The sequence below is a fragment of the Taeniopygia guttata genome, chromosome 1, assembly GCF_048771995.1.
Source record: "Taeniopygia guttata chromosome 1, bTaeGut7.mat, whole genome shotgun sequence".
Classification (NCBI taxonomy): Eukaryota; Metazoa; Chordata; class Aves; order Passeriformes; family Estrildidae; genus Taeniopygia; species Taeniopygia guttata.
Window position 1 is genome coordinate 5,068,957 of NC_133024.1, and position 18,109 is coordinate 5,087,065.

Genomic DNA, 18,109 nt, shown 5'->3' on the forward strand with positions numbered 1-18,109 from the left:
TCGTATTTTTCAAGAATAAAACTGTAAGACTAATGTAATTTCAAACAGGTTAGAACCAGAAATGTCATATTTCTCTTGGAATTTAAATCTCTTGGCATTTTCTGCTCACAAGCATGCTAGAGAAATGAGATATTGATGAAGTACAAGTGAATACAGAGAAAGTACTTTTTGGGTGTAATAAACAATGGTTCATGACTACAACTGAAATGCTGGCAAAATGGGACTCCACCTGGAATAACAGAACTCCAGTTCTATCCAATATTTTAGTTAGGTAATCTGGATAGGGCATAGGCTCAGATGCAGCCAGCATAAAGCTGAGACTGAGTTCTCAACCTCTAGTATTATACCACCAAAGCAGAAACATGATTAAGATCAAGAAAATTCATCTTCAAGAATACATTCAAGGTACAGCATGTAAAATGTGAATTAACCAAACCACCTGCTGTGACAACTGCAGCTGGTCTGAAACTGCACAGATAAGATTGGCCATAACAGACCCCAACTCTACCAGACCAGCCCAGTTCGTTAAAGAGAAGAAGTAAACAAATCCCAGGGCAAGACAATGATAGTTGGATTTGAACTCAAACAGGGGAACCCAGCCAGTCCCATTCTATCCTGAATGCAGACATATCCCTGGCCAGTGAGCTGGGTGGTGCTAAGACCTCGACCACTCAGGTGTTCAAGTGTGGGAATTTTGAAGCCTCTACAAAAGGGGGTTTCCATCAATAAACTTTGGCTGTTGTCACTTGAACTCAGTGTGTTCAGTTGTGTGCCTGTCTCCAGAACTGCAACAAACATAATAACCTGCACACATTCAGAATGGACTGTTTGGTTGCTGTGCAGAGGATACCTGGGGCTGTTGGCTGTCCAGAATCCTAAGATTTAGTCTGGAAGCTTTTAAGAGTACAAACCTATTAGAACCCAATGAACTGGAAATAAAAGGACAAGACTTGAGAAGCATTTCTCCCATCCTACTCCATGTTTTGAAAGCAAAAAGCTCACTATATCCAGCTTTGGGCACTGCATTTCAAGAAAAATGTGGATTCAGATGGAGAATCTGAGACAAGAGAAGTGCTGAAAAGTGGTTTTTCAATGCATAAAAGTTTACAAAGATGCAGAGATTTAAATGGATCAGATTATTATAATATATAAACAAAGGCAAGACAGGTTTGGACTCAATGTCAGAAATTAGCTGTCTTTAGTGGCCAAGACAGTCAAGCACTGGAATTAAGCAGTACTTATACCACAGGCTTTTCTTCACAGAACATCACCAGGGACAGTATAAAAGCAGCTACACTGTCCTAGGACTACATATCAATTGAAACAGCCAGGCCTCTTTAAGAGCAGCTTTCTGAACATTCTCTGAATTCCATACCAAATGTGTTACATGCAGGTATTACTGCCATCTCAAATACAAGTTTGCAAAGTCTCTTGCAATTTTCAGAGTAAAGGATGTTTTTTTAAAAATACATTAAAAACAAGGAAGTAAGGTTGATTAGATAACTTTTTAAATAAAAGTCACATTTGCAATACTTCATATTTTACATGTATTGTGTTTTTTTATAAAGGTAGAATACTAGTTGAAGTAATAATACAGCAAAATTAAAGACACATGAGCAAGAATTACACTAATAGATCTTCAAGTATGACAACACTTAAAAACTGAGAATATTTAGTTTTCAAAATAGTGTGAAGTCTATAGACTCATAGCATGTACTATTTGAAAAGGAAAAGATTCATTATTATCTGGCAAGTCCTTCTCTAAGCACCACAGAAGAAAATCTCAAGCACAAAGCTGAAGACAAGTGAAAATTATGTTTTCAAAGATATTTGTCTTAGTTCACAGGTTTTCACCACAGAGAACAGCATCACAGGACAGCCCATGCACACTCACATCATATTGGCACCAAGCAGAGAATACATATAAATAATAATAAAAAATAATCTCAAGTGTACCAACCTGTGCTATATTTTTGTTGAGAAGATAAACTCCATATTCAAACTGAAGCTTCTCCCCTCCTTTTGCATATAAAGGAAATCTGATGGAAAAAAAAAAGGGAAGGAGGAAAGTATTTAAAGTGAAATTATTCAGATGCTTGTGTAAACTTCAAAAAGCCCCAGATTCCCTTTCTGAAAAGGTAAAAATTTAAAAAGCTTCCTTTGCTGACTTCTCCCAGGAACCCCTCCATAGGATGTATTTATGAACCCTCTGCAATTCCAGTCAATCAGCATTTAACAACTGATGCCAAAACTCAGCTTCAGAATTGCATTTTTTAAAGTATTTCAGGTTTTTAAAAGACACTTTATGATTCTCCCAGGGCTGCAACATCCCTCTCACCAATCAAAGTGTAATTTCAGAAGCACACAGCACAATTCCAGATCCCATGTTATCCCTCTACATTCACCCAGTCACACTTGGCTAGCTCATTTCCAAACAGAAGTATTTTTAAAAACTTGTTCTCTTTTGATCATTATCCTGTGATTGACAGACCACAAAGGCCTTTACACAGAGAAGAAATTTGCAGGCTCACTTACCCGAACAACATTCAGAATACAAGTGATTCCTTTAAACAAATTTCACACATGTACCAAAGGCTTGAGTCACAGCATCATAGGTCACTATAGCCCTTGCCAACATTTTATAACTGACCTTTATTTTTCCTATGTAATAAATACTGCTCAGCATTTTAAATACCAAGATGTAGCAAATAGCTTGTAAGAACATAGCATGGCACTGCTGAGTGAGACAAGAGAACTAAAACATTAGTCCCTTAAATACTGCTGACAGTTTCTGCATTAAAGAATATAATTTTAAAGAGCTGCTTAAAGAATCTCTGCTTAAGTGAAGCTGTTCTCAAACAGCTTTAACAGCTGTACACTGTACTTCTAAGGATTGTCTTTTGACTCCTCCTCAGCACCAGAGGTTATGAGGTCATCATGGTCAATTCAGTAATCTAAGTACAAACTAAAATTTATTTTTATGGGAGCTACAGCATGAATCAAGCTTTTGCCTTTTCACAAACCATTTCCTACAGCTCCTAATCAAGATGCTGAATGAATTATCCACATAAGCCCCACCCTACAGCAAAAACTAAGGTCTCTCTCAAATATAAGAAAAGAAATACAGGAGATCACTATCTACTAGAAACAACACACATTCTGGAGAGGTGATTAGGCAAAGTGAATTTTATCACCCATCTGCCCCATAGTAGAGTACATTTGTAATTTTAATAATTATATAGTATCATTAAAGCTAAAGGTTAACAAGTCATGGTCACAGCACATCAAATATTGAGATGTCAGCTTCAGGTTTTCTGCTACTTTCAAACTTGCTAGGTCTCTTTAAACCGAGGAACACTAAAATCTCTGTGAATACTACATATCTAGCTAACTTTGCTTAATAGATCTATAAATCTAACTAGTTCCTCATGCAAGAAAATGAAACTTTCCCAAATGCCACAGCAATTCTGCAACACATTATTCTAAATCTAAATACAAAGTAAGAGGAATTCATTTCAGTATCTCCAATTACACTATTCAAACAGAGCAAGGATATTTAAAGAATAACTTTACAATTAAGAGTCCAAAACTAACCAATTTTTTTACACTAAAAGCACCATTAGGAGCACAAACTGTGTTTCCCTAAAAGGCAGCATTTCATGAAGTCACTGGTAACAGGAACCATGAATTCTATTATTAAACACAGAGTTCTTTTATCCATGCAGTATAGAAAGGGGGTAAAAACTGGCTCATGGTGCTCACTGACATCTCCCACACAGAGATTCTTTTAAAAGGGAAAATCAGGCTTTTCTGCTCATCATGTTGGTCCTGCTTCTTTGCAAATATTCAGATTTCTATCATCTAACTTCCACTAATTAATCTTGAAAGGCTTTAAACCATATACTTCCTCAGGTCAGCTTTCACAACAAAATCACTTAAATGAAAGTCTTGAAAACTGCCAATGCATGTCTCTGCATATACACATTTATGACTCAAAAGAAAAATATTACTAGGTTGTTTTATGCCTCTCTCTTGGTGTTTTATCTTTCTTGCCCATTAAGCCTCATCACAAGCAATAAACTCAAGGGAGAGGAACCCAAACATTTTATATAGTGCTTCAGTGAGTATAAGTGAACTCAACTTGCACTGCTGCCTCCCTCTGTGAAATTCTTGCCCACTCCACAGAAAAACATTGACTGTAAGCTTAATCTCTCCCTTTGGCATGCTGTAAAAAGCTGAGTCTGCTGTGTATGGATTTAGTTATACTAAATACTTTTGAAAAACACTATTTTAGTGGTTTTATAATCACAAAATGTATAATAAAATTCAAAATGGCATCCACTTACCTATTCTACTCTAAAATGCACCTTCCTTCTTTCCATTCTTGTTGATATACTTGGGGAAAAAATCACTAAGCTCCTTTAAAGCAAAACAAAGATACTTAATTCTGAGAAAAAATTTTAAGGAGTGTGATATGTTTGGTGGAAAGAATAAAAACCCACAAGCTACAGGTACCCTTTCTATAATCAACAGAACAGATTATCTGAGAGAAGTTATCAAGTGTTGGAAATTTCTTTTCAGTCCAGAACAGAGCTCAGAAGTTGAGCTCTGGTCCTCCTCAGAGTCATACTAATACAGTTCTAACACCCTGAGTTTACAGAAGATGATCTATTTCTGTATATAAAGAAACAGGCAATTCAGCAAGTAGTTTTAATAGTGATTTATAAATAAGATCCTGGTTTAGAGAAAATTAACCTGATACAAGATAAAATCCACCATGTTTGGTAACTTGTAACAGGTTTACCCCATTTGGAGCTGTTTCTGTATCTGGCATTCCCACTGCTTTCAAGACACATCAGCAAAGGTAGGAGCCTGTACTGGAGAAAAGCAAAAAGGACTAGGAGTGATTAAGGGAATAATCAGCCATCAGGCATGTGTAAAGGTGGCTTTAGGATCTAAGAAAATTGTGTCAAAGATGCTGAAATTAAACAAGTCCCACTCAGAATTCAGAAGGTGGAGAACTCTGGATAAGAGTGATCCAAACTGCACATCAGACTGATTTGAACCAGATGGTCAATACGTGATTTGAAGGTCTAAGATAACATAAAGAAGATTCTTAATCTTAAAAGCTTACATTCATTTTGGAAGTCTCATGTTTTGCTTATTTAATCCTATAGAACTGTGACAAACTAAGTTTTTACTAATTTTTTTGAGTCATATTTTGTTATAGGGCTCACTGGGATACAAGTCAGATGAGCAGTGCTACCCAGCTGCATCATAATGCACATCTACAATTAATCACAAAACACATGCAGGACATTTTTATGCACACAGCTCATATCCCCTTCCATGGCATATCACTTTGGACAAAACCTGCCTTTGTCTATGCTGATGCCACAATGACTGAACAGTTTCTCCCCTGGTGAACCAACACTATTATGTTAAAGACCCAAGTATTCCCAACCCCACAAGAAGTGGTTTTAATTGTCATTTCTCACAGATGACAAAAAAAAAATCAATAAAATAAACCCAAAATAATAGAAGCAGGTAAAAGACATTTTTAATCATCTCTGAATAACTTAATTTTAGCGGACCTTAAAATAGAAATGACAATTCATATGCCCTAAGCTTACCTCTCTCACCCTCACCCACTTGACCTCCCTCTAATCTCTCCTGCCTGGAGGGTTCCCAAGAATAAGCCCCTCCTCTATACCTGCAATCTTAATTTCAGCAAGTCGGTATCCACCGCTTTATTTTGATCCATTCCCTATTAATTCCTGCCACACTTCCTAAGCAGACATCAGCTACTGGATAAAGAACTCTTAGCTTAAAACTTGTTTTTCTATCAAAGTCACCTAATATTCAAATATTTAAACCTACAGAGGATCTGCTGATATGCAGTGAATAAGGAAACACGTGTGAACAGGTCAAGGCTCAATAGTTGTGAAAAAGAAAAAGCAAGGCAGAGGTTATGTGCTTGGTTCACAGTTACCCTGATGGTGTAACATCAAGTCAGACTTTTAAATACAAAACAGGGCTGAAAGTCTACTTGTAATCCACGCTGAAACTACAAAACAAGCACATTACCATCAACAATAGAATTAAGTTTTGAGTTCAAGAACCTCACAACACTTCACAAATGCTAAGTTTTTAAGTAGTTAGTTTGAATATTTGCATAAAAAAATATAATTCTGATAAGTATCAAATTTAAGGGTACCCAACTACACCATCAACAGGACTCTCAGGGAGCTGTTACTTTGCTTAGTCAAATTAAACTTTATTCTACCATGGTATTCAATCAAGTAGAATGCTCTGTAGACATAAGAAACACATGTAACTCTAAGAAACTTAAAAGCAAAGTATAATCTCATTACAGTAAATCACATCAAGGTTGCAAAGACTAGACAGGACACTAAATCATCCACTCTGGTTTAAAAGTCTTTCTATTAAGAAAGAGAAACCCAGTATATGTGTTTCCAGTCAATATGAAAAACCAATGGTGGCTGGTTGTCAGCATTTTCACTCCAGCTGACTCATGCACATGCAAACAGCTGAACAGAAATCTCAGTGTCAAACCAAGGCAAATTCCAGTTTTCAGTTCAAGGAGGATTCCTGAGTATGTCTAAACACATGTGTGGTCCGGTGGCAATACAGGAGCAGCAGACATGATTTCAGATGAACACTTCTGCCAGTTGTGCTTGTCTAGGGGCCTAAAGGCATTTCTGCTAGAAGTCGGCTCTGTAATTACGGGATCCCTGCAGGAATCTGATCCAGAGGCTGCAGCCCACCCCATGAGGTCACAAGCCACTGCTCTGTGTTGCCATTCATCCACATGCAAGGAGATCATCCTGCAGTCATAAAGCTACAGGCACAAAGAAGCCTAATGTATCACCTCTAAGGCAAGTTTAAACCACCCTGTACACTCAGCTATCATAAGTTTCATCTAAACTTCATCCTTTCTAGGGGTAGGAAGATTGTTTAAGTCACCTTCCATTGTTAATTTAAGTCTTTTCCATGATTCAAGATGTAAAGAAGAGAACTGTGCCCATGTGCTGCTGAAAGTAAAACCAAGAAATTTCAGGCGCAGATAGAGAAAAAGCCTCTTGCATGATTTTTCATTTTCATATTTACAGTTTGAGATGTGATGCCTGCAATTCATATCCATAATATATTCTGGTGGGTTTTTTTCCTTATAAGGAGTATTATTGACTTCTCAACAAAATAAGGGTTGCAACCCTTCTCTTACTGACTTTTAAAACCCCTGGCTTTGGTAAGAGCATAGGCAACAAATTCCTAATACAGTATCTTCCACCAAAACAACTCACTAATACCAATGTATTTAAAAAACTGACTACATAAAAAGAAATCTTTTAAAATTTCCCACAGATATTGATTCTGGAAAACCAGAGGCCTGTTTCAAAGCTGCAGCAATAATTAGACTACTTGTGGTGTTTTAAGCATTAGACCATTCTTACAAATAAAACTCAAAATAAATTGTGCTAAGTGTTCTACTCTAACCACTAAAAACTCTTCACCATCCTACTTTTTCCAGCTGACCCTCAACAAGTACTCATCAGCCATCATGATCTCATATAATTTCCTATCTTTAGCTCATCTTTAGCCATTTTTAATAGTCACTCTGGTGCTTAATGAACACTCAACTAAATCACTACAGGATTCCTGGCTCAGGCAGATGGCAAATGTTAGGAAAAGTTGAAAGAATCCTTATTCCATACATTTATTTCAGACCTCAAGCATCTCTTATGAATTCACGTCCAAATATATTTACTGTTGCGTTCTGTGATTTATGAATTCTGCAACCAGAAATATCACATATGTACCAATATACTGATAGCCCACTTTTATTGTCTATAACCACCTGCCTCTAACACAAACTATTTTTAAAGCTTATGAAATTGCTTCATTTTTAACTGCTTTCACCTGCTTCTACTTTGGTAATACACCATATGTTTTAGATCTTTTATTCTCTCTTCGGTTCAGACCTCTGCCATATCCCAAATTATATTAAAGTCTCCAAGTTTAATCTGTACTTCAGAAAGCTCTTAAGGGAAGAAGTCAGTAAAATAATGGTTTTTACACATAACATCCAACTGTCTTGCACAGGCTGAAGTCTGGCACAATTTAAATATCATATTACATCTCATTTGGCAAATCTAAGTCAAATTCCAAATCTAGTTTGGTATCATGTTACATAGCCTTAACTTTCCAAGTGATTCAGAACTTTAAGGACCAGTAATATTTGCAGCTTTATAAGCTAAATTAGGACACTTATGTTTTAAGAATACTTAATTATCACAAAATGGTTTGTGTTGGAAGGGACCTGAAAACCCATCTTGTTCCAACCTCCTACCATGGGCAGGGACACCTCCCACTAGACCAGGTTTCTCCAAGCCCTGTCTTATCTGCCCCTGCACATTTCCAGGGATGGGGCAGCCACAGCTTCTCTGGACAACCTCTGCCAGGGTCTCCCTACCCTCACAGGGAAGAATTTCTTCCCAATATTCCATCTAACCCTGCCATCTGGCAGTGGGAAGTCATCCTCCCTTGTCCCATCTCTCCAGGCCCTTGCCTAAATGCCTCTGTAGGTCTCTTGGATTCCCTTTATGCACTGGAAAGAGGTCTCAGGTCTCCTTGGAGCCTTCTGTTTTTGAGGCTGCCTCCAGAGGGGCTCCAGCCCTTGGAGCACCTCCGTGGCCTCCTCTGGATTCACTCCAGCAGCTCCACATCCTTCTGATGTTAGACCCCAGAGCTGGAGGCAACTGCAGGTGGGGTCTCACCAGAGCAGGACAGAGGAGCAGAATTTCCCCCTTCACATGGCCAGAGTAGGCCGAGCTTCTCATACAGACATTTTCCCAGTTGTCCTTCTCAGAGCTGCTCTCAATCCATTCTCTACCCAGCCTGCAGTTGTGCTTGGGATTTCTATGATCCCAGTGCAGCACCTTGCATTTGGCCTGGCAGAACTCCATGAGGCTGGCACAGGCCCAACTCTTCAGCCTGTCCAGGTCCCTCTGCCATCCCTTCCCTCTAGTACCACACAGCTTGGTGTCATTGGCAAACTCCATCTCACTGTCCATGACAATGACTTAGAATTAACTTAGAAGTTAAACAGTGCTGGTCACAATTCTAATTGTGGCAACACCAATCCCCACTGTTGTCCATTTCGACATCAAGACATTACCCAGTAGTTAAGTGGAGACTGGAATCTTAATCCACAGATTAAATGAAGCTGACACTATCGCATTTTCACATGACCATATTTACACTATCTTGCTGCCCAATACTTCCTGCCCAATTGTGTCAAATTTATCAGAGAACAAACTCAACCTGGCTTTTTCTTTCACTTCTCATTTTCAAGGACAGTAAGCAGAATGACTGCAGAGAGGTGGCTGCAGCACAGACTTGGCAGAATGCAGCTGAAACCCAGTTATTCATTACCATACAGATAAAGAACTGATGACACCAGTAAGTCACTGGTGTCATAGCAGTCATATAACAGATCTGGCAGAACAATTGTGTCTCACACAACACTACTAAAAATGGGCCAGTTAAGAAAAAAAAATGAATTTTAAGCTTTAGACCATGGATAGGACACTCTACAAAAGGATAGGACCAAATAGCACAGTCCAGGTAAGATAATGGCCTGAAAAAAACACAAGTTCTTGTTTGATATGTCTGAAGTATGAGGAGTGTAGAAGAAAATATTTAAATATTTACTGAAGTTTTTCAGCTTCACCTCATTCTGCAATCTGCAAGGGGGGCAGGGGAGGAAAGAACTAGTGTTTCCCCTCCAACCTAACTACATCTTGTTGGCTCACTGTAATGGAATGTCACATTCACAGGAGGAAGCTTGTGGTGTTTAAAAGTCCTGGGGCTTCTCTGAACCAGAAGAAATTAAATCCTGAAAGTCTTTTAAGTTAGAAGGACCACCACTGTCCAGACAGCTCTCTTGAAATAACAATTTCTCAGGACACTTCAAATCAAATACTAGGACAAATAAACTGCTCAAGAGCCACAAGTACCAACATATCCAGCATTCCTAACATCTTAGTGCTCCACCTGAAGATCAAGACACAAGAAGCTTTGGCTACAAACCTTTGAAACCTGTTTCCTTCTCACAACTCTATCAGCTCCAGAGCAGAGACTGCACAGAACTCCTGCAGAAGACCCAAAATTAAATAAAAAGACAGAAGACAGGACTACAAGCATGCATTTTGCTTGTAATTACAGATTAAGACATAAATATGAGTTACAAATCACAAGCAAATTCAGACTGGATTACTATATGGTTTTGAGTTCCTACTTAAAAGAAAAAGCTACACTTGCAAAACAAATTTGAAGATAAAAATGCAGACTGCCATGGGGAAAAAGCATATCCCCATTCAAACTTTATACAATAAATAAATAATTTGTTTACTGGGGAAATAAAACATTAGTTTAACTTTATGAAATGTATTTTCAAAATGCTTTTCTGAACTGTTCAGTTTATGTTAATCAGAAGTAGAAGCATCTTTGTGTGACTAGTGTAACTTGCTGTGACCTTGTTCTTGGGGAATGCACGATAGCTTCAGTACATATAGATTGTAGAAAGAAAATACAAGCAAAAATCCAGATTATGAAAGTCAGGGAGCTCTTGACAGGACAGTCACCACTTTGTACAAGAGGGTATCATCCTATTGCTTCAGCAAATAAATTCAAACACCTCAAAATCACAGCAAAGAATCCATGGAGCCAGTGACACTGATGGCTTTTTGTCAACTGGGCATTCCCATGACATATTTCAGCTTGGATTCAAGGCTTGTACCATAGAAGCCATGATGGATGTCACAACACATGGACTATTTGTAAGGACAGAGCAGACAACCTCGCTATCAGAACTTTAAATCTCACTGCCACTGAAAAATCATTTTTATCTAGAAGACACTTTATACTGGTCAAGTCCCTGCTTATTTTAAAAAATGAAGTCATGTTTTGGAACAAAAAAAATCTCAACAGGAGTATAGTGTTCCAATGGGAGTAAATTAAGACTAGTATGTCTTCACAGTAACATTTCTCAGCTGGTCTCAGATATCTGGGGTCAGTGGTCTCATACACTGCAGTAAACAAAATCTGGTTTCTCAGACAGGCCAGGAGCATGTTAAAACTTCCAGTTCCCAGAAACACTGTTAATATTATCTAAATTCATTAAACAACACCTGATCTAATTATTTATCTATACACAGCAATATCTGCTGACTCAATGAAGACAAAAGTATTGTTTTGCTAATCAAGAATCAAATCAGTCAAGATTCTAGCTAAATATCCTCAAGAACTGTAGAATGTAAAAATACAGTTCAAGATAAGTTCATGGCAAAAAGAATTATTTGAGCAATACCGTTGAACCCTGAACACACACTCAATCTGCCCAAAGAATCAACTTTTCTTTGATAGCTATTAGATTTCTCAAGCAACCATCACTCTCCATCTAAGTTTGCCAAGATTTCTTCCCAAAGCTGCCGTTTCATTACCTCAGCAGAAGTACCAAATATGACTAAAGACGTGTCAATTGAGTTGGAAAAATCTTAATGTCAGTGAAAAATTATTCTTCACATGCTTGAGTTCTGATTTTTCAGACTACTTTGTTTGCAAGTGACTTATCTGTTACCAGGCACAGAGCAATAACAACATTAGTGGTTTTGTACTAAGTCTACTGCAGCTGAAGTCCTTATTTTCCCATTCTTCCAAATTGGAGTAAGGCCACAATAAGGAGGATCACTTGCAGATTATGCTCATTCAACAAGTGGATCGCAAATGCTCCAAAATTATCCATAGGCCAGTTCAGCAACACTTATCTCCACTTATTTACAAATCCAGCTTGCCACACTTCAAAGAAATTAAAGATAATACATCAAGAAATATAATTTGGAAGCATTTTTGATGCAGAACTGGCAAGGTATCCCATATGCTTGCTTTATTTATATTTTATTCTGAAAAATTTTTTACATCAGAACATCCATTGTCAGTAACTCACTTTCCATTATTTAACACTGCATGAACCACACACAACATACCAGTTTTTCTGAGCAGTGCAAATGAGTAGGTCTAAAATACAACACCAATACACCAAAATAATTGCTTGAGTATGTGCAGATTCAAAATATGTCTTGCCTGATTTACTTACTCTGAAATTTGGTTACCTAAACTAATGAAAAGCCCCCCCAAACTGGAATAATCCAGTCTGCTGGGGTTTGAGTCCAAAGTTCAGTCAACAAACTGTGGAGATGCATCAACATTCCCCACATGTAAAGGTGCTGCAGACCTTGTACATCAACTAAGATAAACTTACTCAATGCTTTGCATCCTTAAGGAACCCAGAACCACTCTGAAGACCCAAGAAGGGCACCGCTGATTCATGCTTTATACACACTTCAGTTGCAACAAGTCTGCACTATCCCAGTGGAGAGTGACCTGTTTTACTTATACATTTCATATATCAAGGGCTACAGCAATGAATTCAAACTGGCCTTCAGAGTATCAGCACCTAGAGAGATCAAATATCAAGACAAAAACTGACTGATCACTGCAATCTTCTGGCATGCTTGAGGTTTTCAATAATGATCAAGCTGAGCTGCATAAAAAGACAAATTTGAGGTGTAACTCCAACTTATAAAAATAGCTTCCAGGAAATTACTTCATGAACAAATCTATCCCTTTTGATTATATTATTATTTAGCTGTATTTTGATCCTGTTTTCTATGACGGCCCAGTATGACAATGGATAGATGTTTCCTACTTTAATGACAACAAAAGGTATTTAGACAGGACAAGCAACCCATGGCATTATCCTTAATTTCACTCCCCCTTACACCATTTCATGTATCTTTTGGTTCCTGAGGTACATCAAAGTCATAAAACAACTGCAAAGATGTCAGATGCCTCAATGTACATGTCCAAGACGTGCATGGTAGCTGTTTGAATCATTTGGCCTTTGCTGTCTGTGTTTGTCATGCAGTGAAAGAAAAAAAAAAAAATAGTCTTTTTCTAAATTACAAAATGCCAAGGAAACCTTTACAGTTATTTACTGTTATCTCAGGTCAACTAATGTCAAATATTCCTGCAAAAAATGCACCAGACTAGATCAGATTACTTCCATTACTGTCTGGGTCCTATTTGTTTATCTTTAAATTTTATACATATTTTTGGCCTTTATAACACTGAATACCAACAAGTTCAATATTTAAACACATGACAAAAAAAAAAAGCCCATCTTGGAGGTCAGATGGGAGATCAGACAACTCTGCAATGTCTTTAAATGCTACAGCAGCTATGCTTGCAAATGACAATGTTCTTGCTACCTTTTAAATATAAAACCTTTTTAGGCATTAACGCCATTTTCTACCCATTCATTTTTTCCGCAACCTGAACATTTTGTTGGGAAGAAGGTGTAGCATCCATGAGATTGTATTATTTGATTTCTCTGTACTACTAATACAGAGAAATGATGTTAGTAGAACTATTTCTTGAAAGAGTTTCCAGTTCCAAGTTGCAGTAATCACATATCCTCTGAACAGAGAGAGACATAGCTCTCTGAGGATTTTCCTGGGAAACTGTGAGAAAGCTCAGAGAAAGAATTAAGACAATTATTATCTCTCTTTCTGCACATGTTGTTTATAGATGTAATTTTCCAGAGTGTACCACTAAGTTCACCAATAGTGCGAGAAGTTACTCTAAGACCAATCAAGTCTTAACTTAGCGAGTCGGGTTATAAAAGACGTGCGATTCTCCATTAAAGATCTTCTCCTCACCTCCTGAAGGCTGGAGTCCTTTTGTTCCCATTCCTGGCTCAATGGTGACACCAAATTTTACCTAGTAGGGAAGTAAGAGCTCTCAAAAATCTTTAAGAGACATAGTGGGAGTGAAAGCTCAAAAATTCAACATAAATAATTCATCTGAATGTGCATTTCACTTGTTCAGATATACAAAGCACACCAGAAAGGTGATTAAACTTAAAAACCCTTATTTCTCCTCTTAGAGGAATATATATATTTCCAAGCTGTTTATACTCAAAAATACTATGACATGAGCAGCAACACCAACACAGGGAATGTTACAATGTATGTCTTATTCCAGCCACAACAATCTTTATTTTACCTAAGCTGGGGGTCATTCTTTATTAAAAATCTGGGAGCAGACTACACAAGCCTTAAATACAGGGCTTGAGAGACAGTCTCAGAACATATCAGAAATAGTTTCATCTTCGCATTCTCACTCTGTTGTTGAGCATGTGATGAAGTGTTGGGTTTCTGTTCCACAAGAACACTGCCAAAGAATTTAGGTGATTTATTCTGCAAGCAAACTTGTTCATCACTGGAGAGAGGAACATATTGCTGTCTAAGTAGCTTTAATTTGGGAGTTACATATCCATAGAATCACAGAATCATTAAGAAAATCCCAAATCCAACCACTCACCCATCACTGCCAAGGCCACCATTAACTCATGTTTCAAGTGCCACATCCACATGGCTTTTAAAACACTCCAGGGATGTTGACTCCACCACTGTACCAGACTAGACCAGGGCTGGACAACATTTTCAGGGAAGAAATGTTTCCTAATATATCCAACCTAAAACTTCTCTGGCACAATTTGAGGCTGTTTCCTCTCATCCTGGCACTTGTTACCAGGGAATAGAAACCCCCTCACCTGGCTCTACCCTTCTGTGGAGTTGTAGAAAATGAAAAGGTCTCCCCTGAGGGCTCATGTTCAGCCACTGTTGATCAGCACCTCCAGGGTCCTTCCCAGTTTTCCAGCCACTTTGCCCTAAGCCTGCAGCATTCCATGGGGTAGGATACAACCCTTGGCCTTGTTGAACCTCATCCAACTGGCCTCGTTCCATCCATGTAGCCAGATCCTTCTGCAGAGTTTTCCTGCCTGCTCCAGCAGGTCAACACTCCTGCCAAACATGGTGTTCTCTGCAAACTGACTTTAACTGCACTCATTGCTTTGAAATCTTTCAGACTCCAGAACTTCTGAGAATTCTTTCTTCCTACACATTGCATGCACTCTGGAGATGCTGAAAGGGACCACTGAAGAAGTGAGTCAATGAGAAATTTTGTAAAAATCTGATTCTTGCCTTAACATGGTAATTCAAAAAGTCATAAAAGTAGACATCATAGGAGAAAACTTAGAGCATTTTGGTAGTACCAAAATCAGGTTTTGGAATACAAGAGGTACAATTATTAAGCAGATTACAAACACTAATATCCCTACAATTACAAGGCTGACTATATACTATTTGCTACTGGTAGTCACTCTGTACTTTATTCTAAGTTCAGTACTGTGGCCAGACAAAAGCTAAGTTCTCACCACAGCCTCTTACTTCAAAGTCCCAATGTAGCAGTTATTGTAACAGAAAAAAAATTGTAATTTCTCAAGGTCCTCATAGAAGTTACCTGTATCATGCAAGTAAACCAATCTGAAGCAGATGAAGCATTTCCCAGAAGTTACTTAGATTCTGAAAGCTCTCAAAATATTTAACCAGTTCAACAGGAGGGCTTAAAAAAGTCAGTAAAGAAACTTGAAAGTGTAGTAACATCTTTATACAGTATGACTTTAAAAACAAACACCTGTACTTATGAATTTCAAAAACCTCAGCTATTTCCCCCAACAAATAATTTCTAGAAACTCCTAATAAGGATCTCAGAGAAACCCTGTGTCTTGGCTTAAAGGACAAGTGCCTGCCAAGGAAGGTGAGAACCTCATTGGGATGGAAAACATGAACCCCTTCCCTCCAAATTACTGTAACTTTGAAATTACAGAACTACAGGGCTTTTAGGCAAAGATATGGGAAAAGGAATAACAGGGCTTTACTAGTATATATATGTATAACAAGACAAACAAACAACAAAATGGCAGCAACAGTAAACAAAAACCAGAAACACAACCACAGCCTTCTCTCGGCCGTTCAGCACTTATTGCAAGCTCACTCACAGAAAGGAGAAGCACTGTAGGACAAAAAACTCCACAGCAGCACTGAATCCCCCAGGCAGCAGCAGGCCGGCACCAAAACCACAAGTTTGATCTTGAGAGGGAGAATGAGAGCTGAGCCCAGCCCCTAACTCCCAGCCAATTCTCTCAGTATCCCTGCATTTTCCAAGAGAAAACCTCCCAGCTAACAGACAGAAGCAAACAGTGCCCAGTCCCCAGCTCTGGACACATCTTTTGTCTCTCTTAAGTAACTGTTGTTCCCATCTCTTAGACAACAAATGGGAGAAAAATTTCCTGAGAAAGAAAAAAAAAAAAAAGGAAAAATCCTAACCTCCAACACCCTGCAATGAAAAACAAATCAAAGCCAAGTACAAACCAGCCCATAATGAGGACACTGTGTGTTATAGTAAAGATCAAATATAGGGATTACATCACTGCAATTACTCAACAACTTATGTTGGAGTTTGAAAAACTGCTAAAGGACAGGTAACTGAAATAAAGGAATCTAATAATGCATGTTATTAGCTGTGCTAAACTGCTGTGCTCAACGCAATTAGGAGCAAGGGAGAAACATGATCTATTAGTTTAGAAAGAAAACTGCAATTTAAGACATTTGACATAAAACCTTGGAGATGGTAGGATTGTTTCTCCAATATCTGGGAAGAGAAGACCTCCAGCGGGAGCTGATTCTGAAAAATCTTGCACAACACAGGTAAATAGCCCAACAGGGACTCATTTACTTAGCTGAAATCTCTCCTTTTCAGAAATCTGTTGTGAAATCAAGTATTAATTAAGTCACAGGAGTATGGAAGGCTGTAGCATAAAGAACTAAACCTTCTAATCTCTATGTGAGAACAGGAAATGGGATTAATCTTTACACACCCACACACAAAGAGCTCTACTATGCAGAAATTTGTTTTCAAGATACAATTGTTCTAGTTTGCAACCCTTCTCAAAGTGATGTACACGAAGGAGTATGATCATCTGCTTCAAGAACTACACTGAAGCAAAACAGTTCAATGTTCTACTAAGGTACCTAGAAGTGTGTTTGGACAAGTTATTAAAATAGTATCAAAATTACTCTGCAACACATAGTTATATAGTTGTGTTTTATAGTATCACAACTGGAAAACAAGTTTAAATCTCAAAGCAAATTTCCTTGCCTGTCGTGCCAAAAGTCACTAATTTTCTAAGAGAAATCAGACACTTTCAAGCATCCAAATTCTGTCAAAGAGGCATAATAAAACCGTTGCATATTTATTTGGGATTACAAGGAATTAGAGTTAAAATGTTGTAATACTTTGACTGCATATTTCCAAAGAGAAGAATTTGTTTTTTCACAGCTTCCTGCCAATAGAGTCAGCTACTTTCCACAAGTTCATTTCCCCTGTAATTTCTTTTGCTTCTTTTTCAAACTGTTGTGGAAAAATGAAGTTATTGATGCTGCAAGCGTGACTGCAGCCATCCATACACACATACAGGGTTGCAGAATCCCTGAGTTGTAAGGGACCTCAAGCACATCTCATTCCAGCCACTGCCAGGGCAGGGACCTTTTCCACAAGACCAGGTTGCTCCAAGCCCCATCCAACCTGGCCTTGAAAACTTCCAGGGATGAGTAGTCCATAAAGTGTCTGGGCAAACTTTGCCAGTGCCCAGAATCCAAACAGAGCAGTTGGCTTCCCACCAGTGGTCAGTGTTGCATTCCTGGCAGTTCAGTGGTTTCAGGCTACAAAGGGAACCTTAACCAGTAATTGCCACTAATTTCATGTTAGAGCACACAAGTGCCAAGACAGTGGGAAAATAAGCTAAGTCCAAAATGCGGTAGAAGACATTCAGAGAGTGAATTTAAAGAGAGCAAGACAGTTTCCTAGAAAGAAAACAATAACAGTGTAGCTATGTGTTCAAAGACAATGATCACAGAACAAATGAAAAGCTCTACATTGAATATTTAGTTGATTTATAGTAGGTGGTAGGTTACTGTGCTTTTTCAATTGATCAAAAAACTCTCTGTTAAAACAAAGCTATTTGTTTTCTCCCATTTATCAACCACTATTCCGGCACTGGCAGCAGCTCCCCCGTGAAACTACACCTGCTATTTGCAGTTTATTCCTATAGCCAGTAGCAAAA

At 38.2% G+C, this 18,109-nt stretch overlaps 1 protein-coding gene across 1 annotated transcript in view; it reads right to left on the minus strand.

The window, feature by feature from the left end:
* Positions 1–18,109, minus strand: part of UVRAG (UV radiation resistance associated) — a 76,812-nt gene that overhangs the window by 20,718 nt on the left and 37,985 nt on the right. The window contains exon 13 of the mRNA XM_002187783.7: positions 1,961–2,039. Coding sequence (XP_002187819.5) covers positions 1,961–2,039 — 79 coding nt within the window. The remainder of the gene's footprint in view (positions 1–1,960; positions 2,040–18,109) is intronic.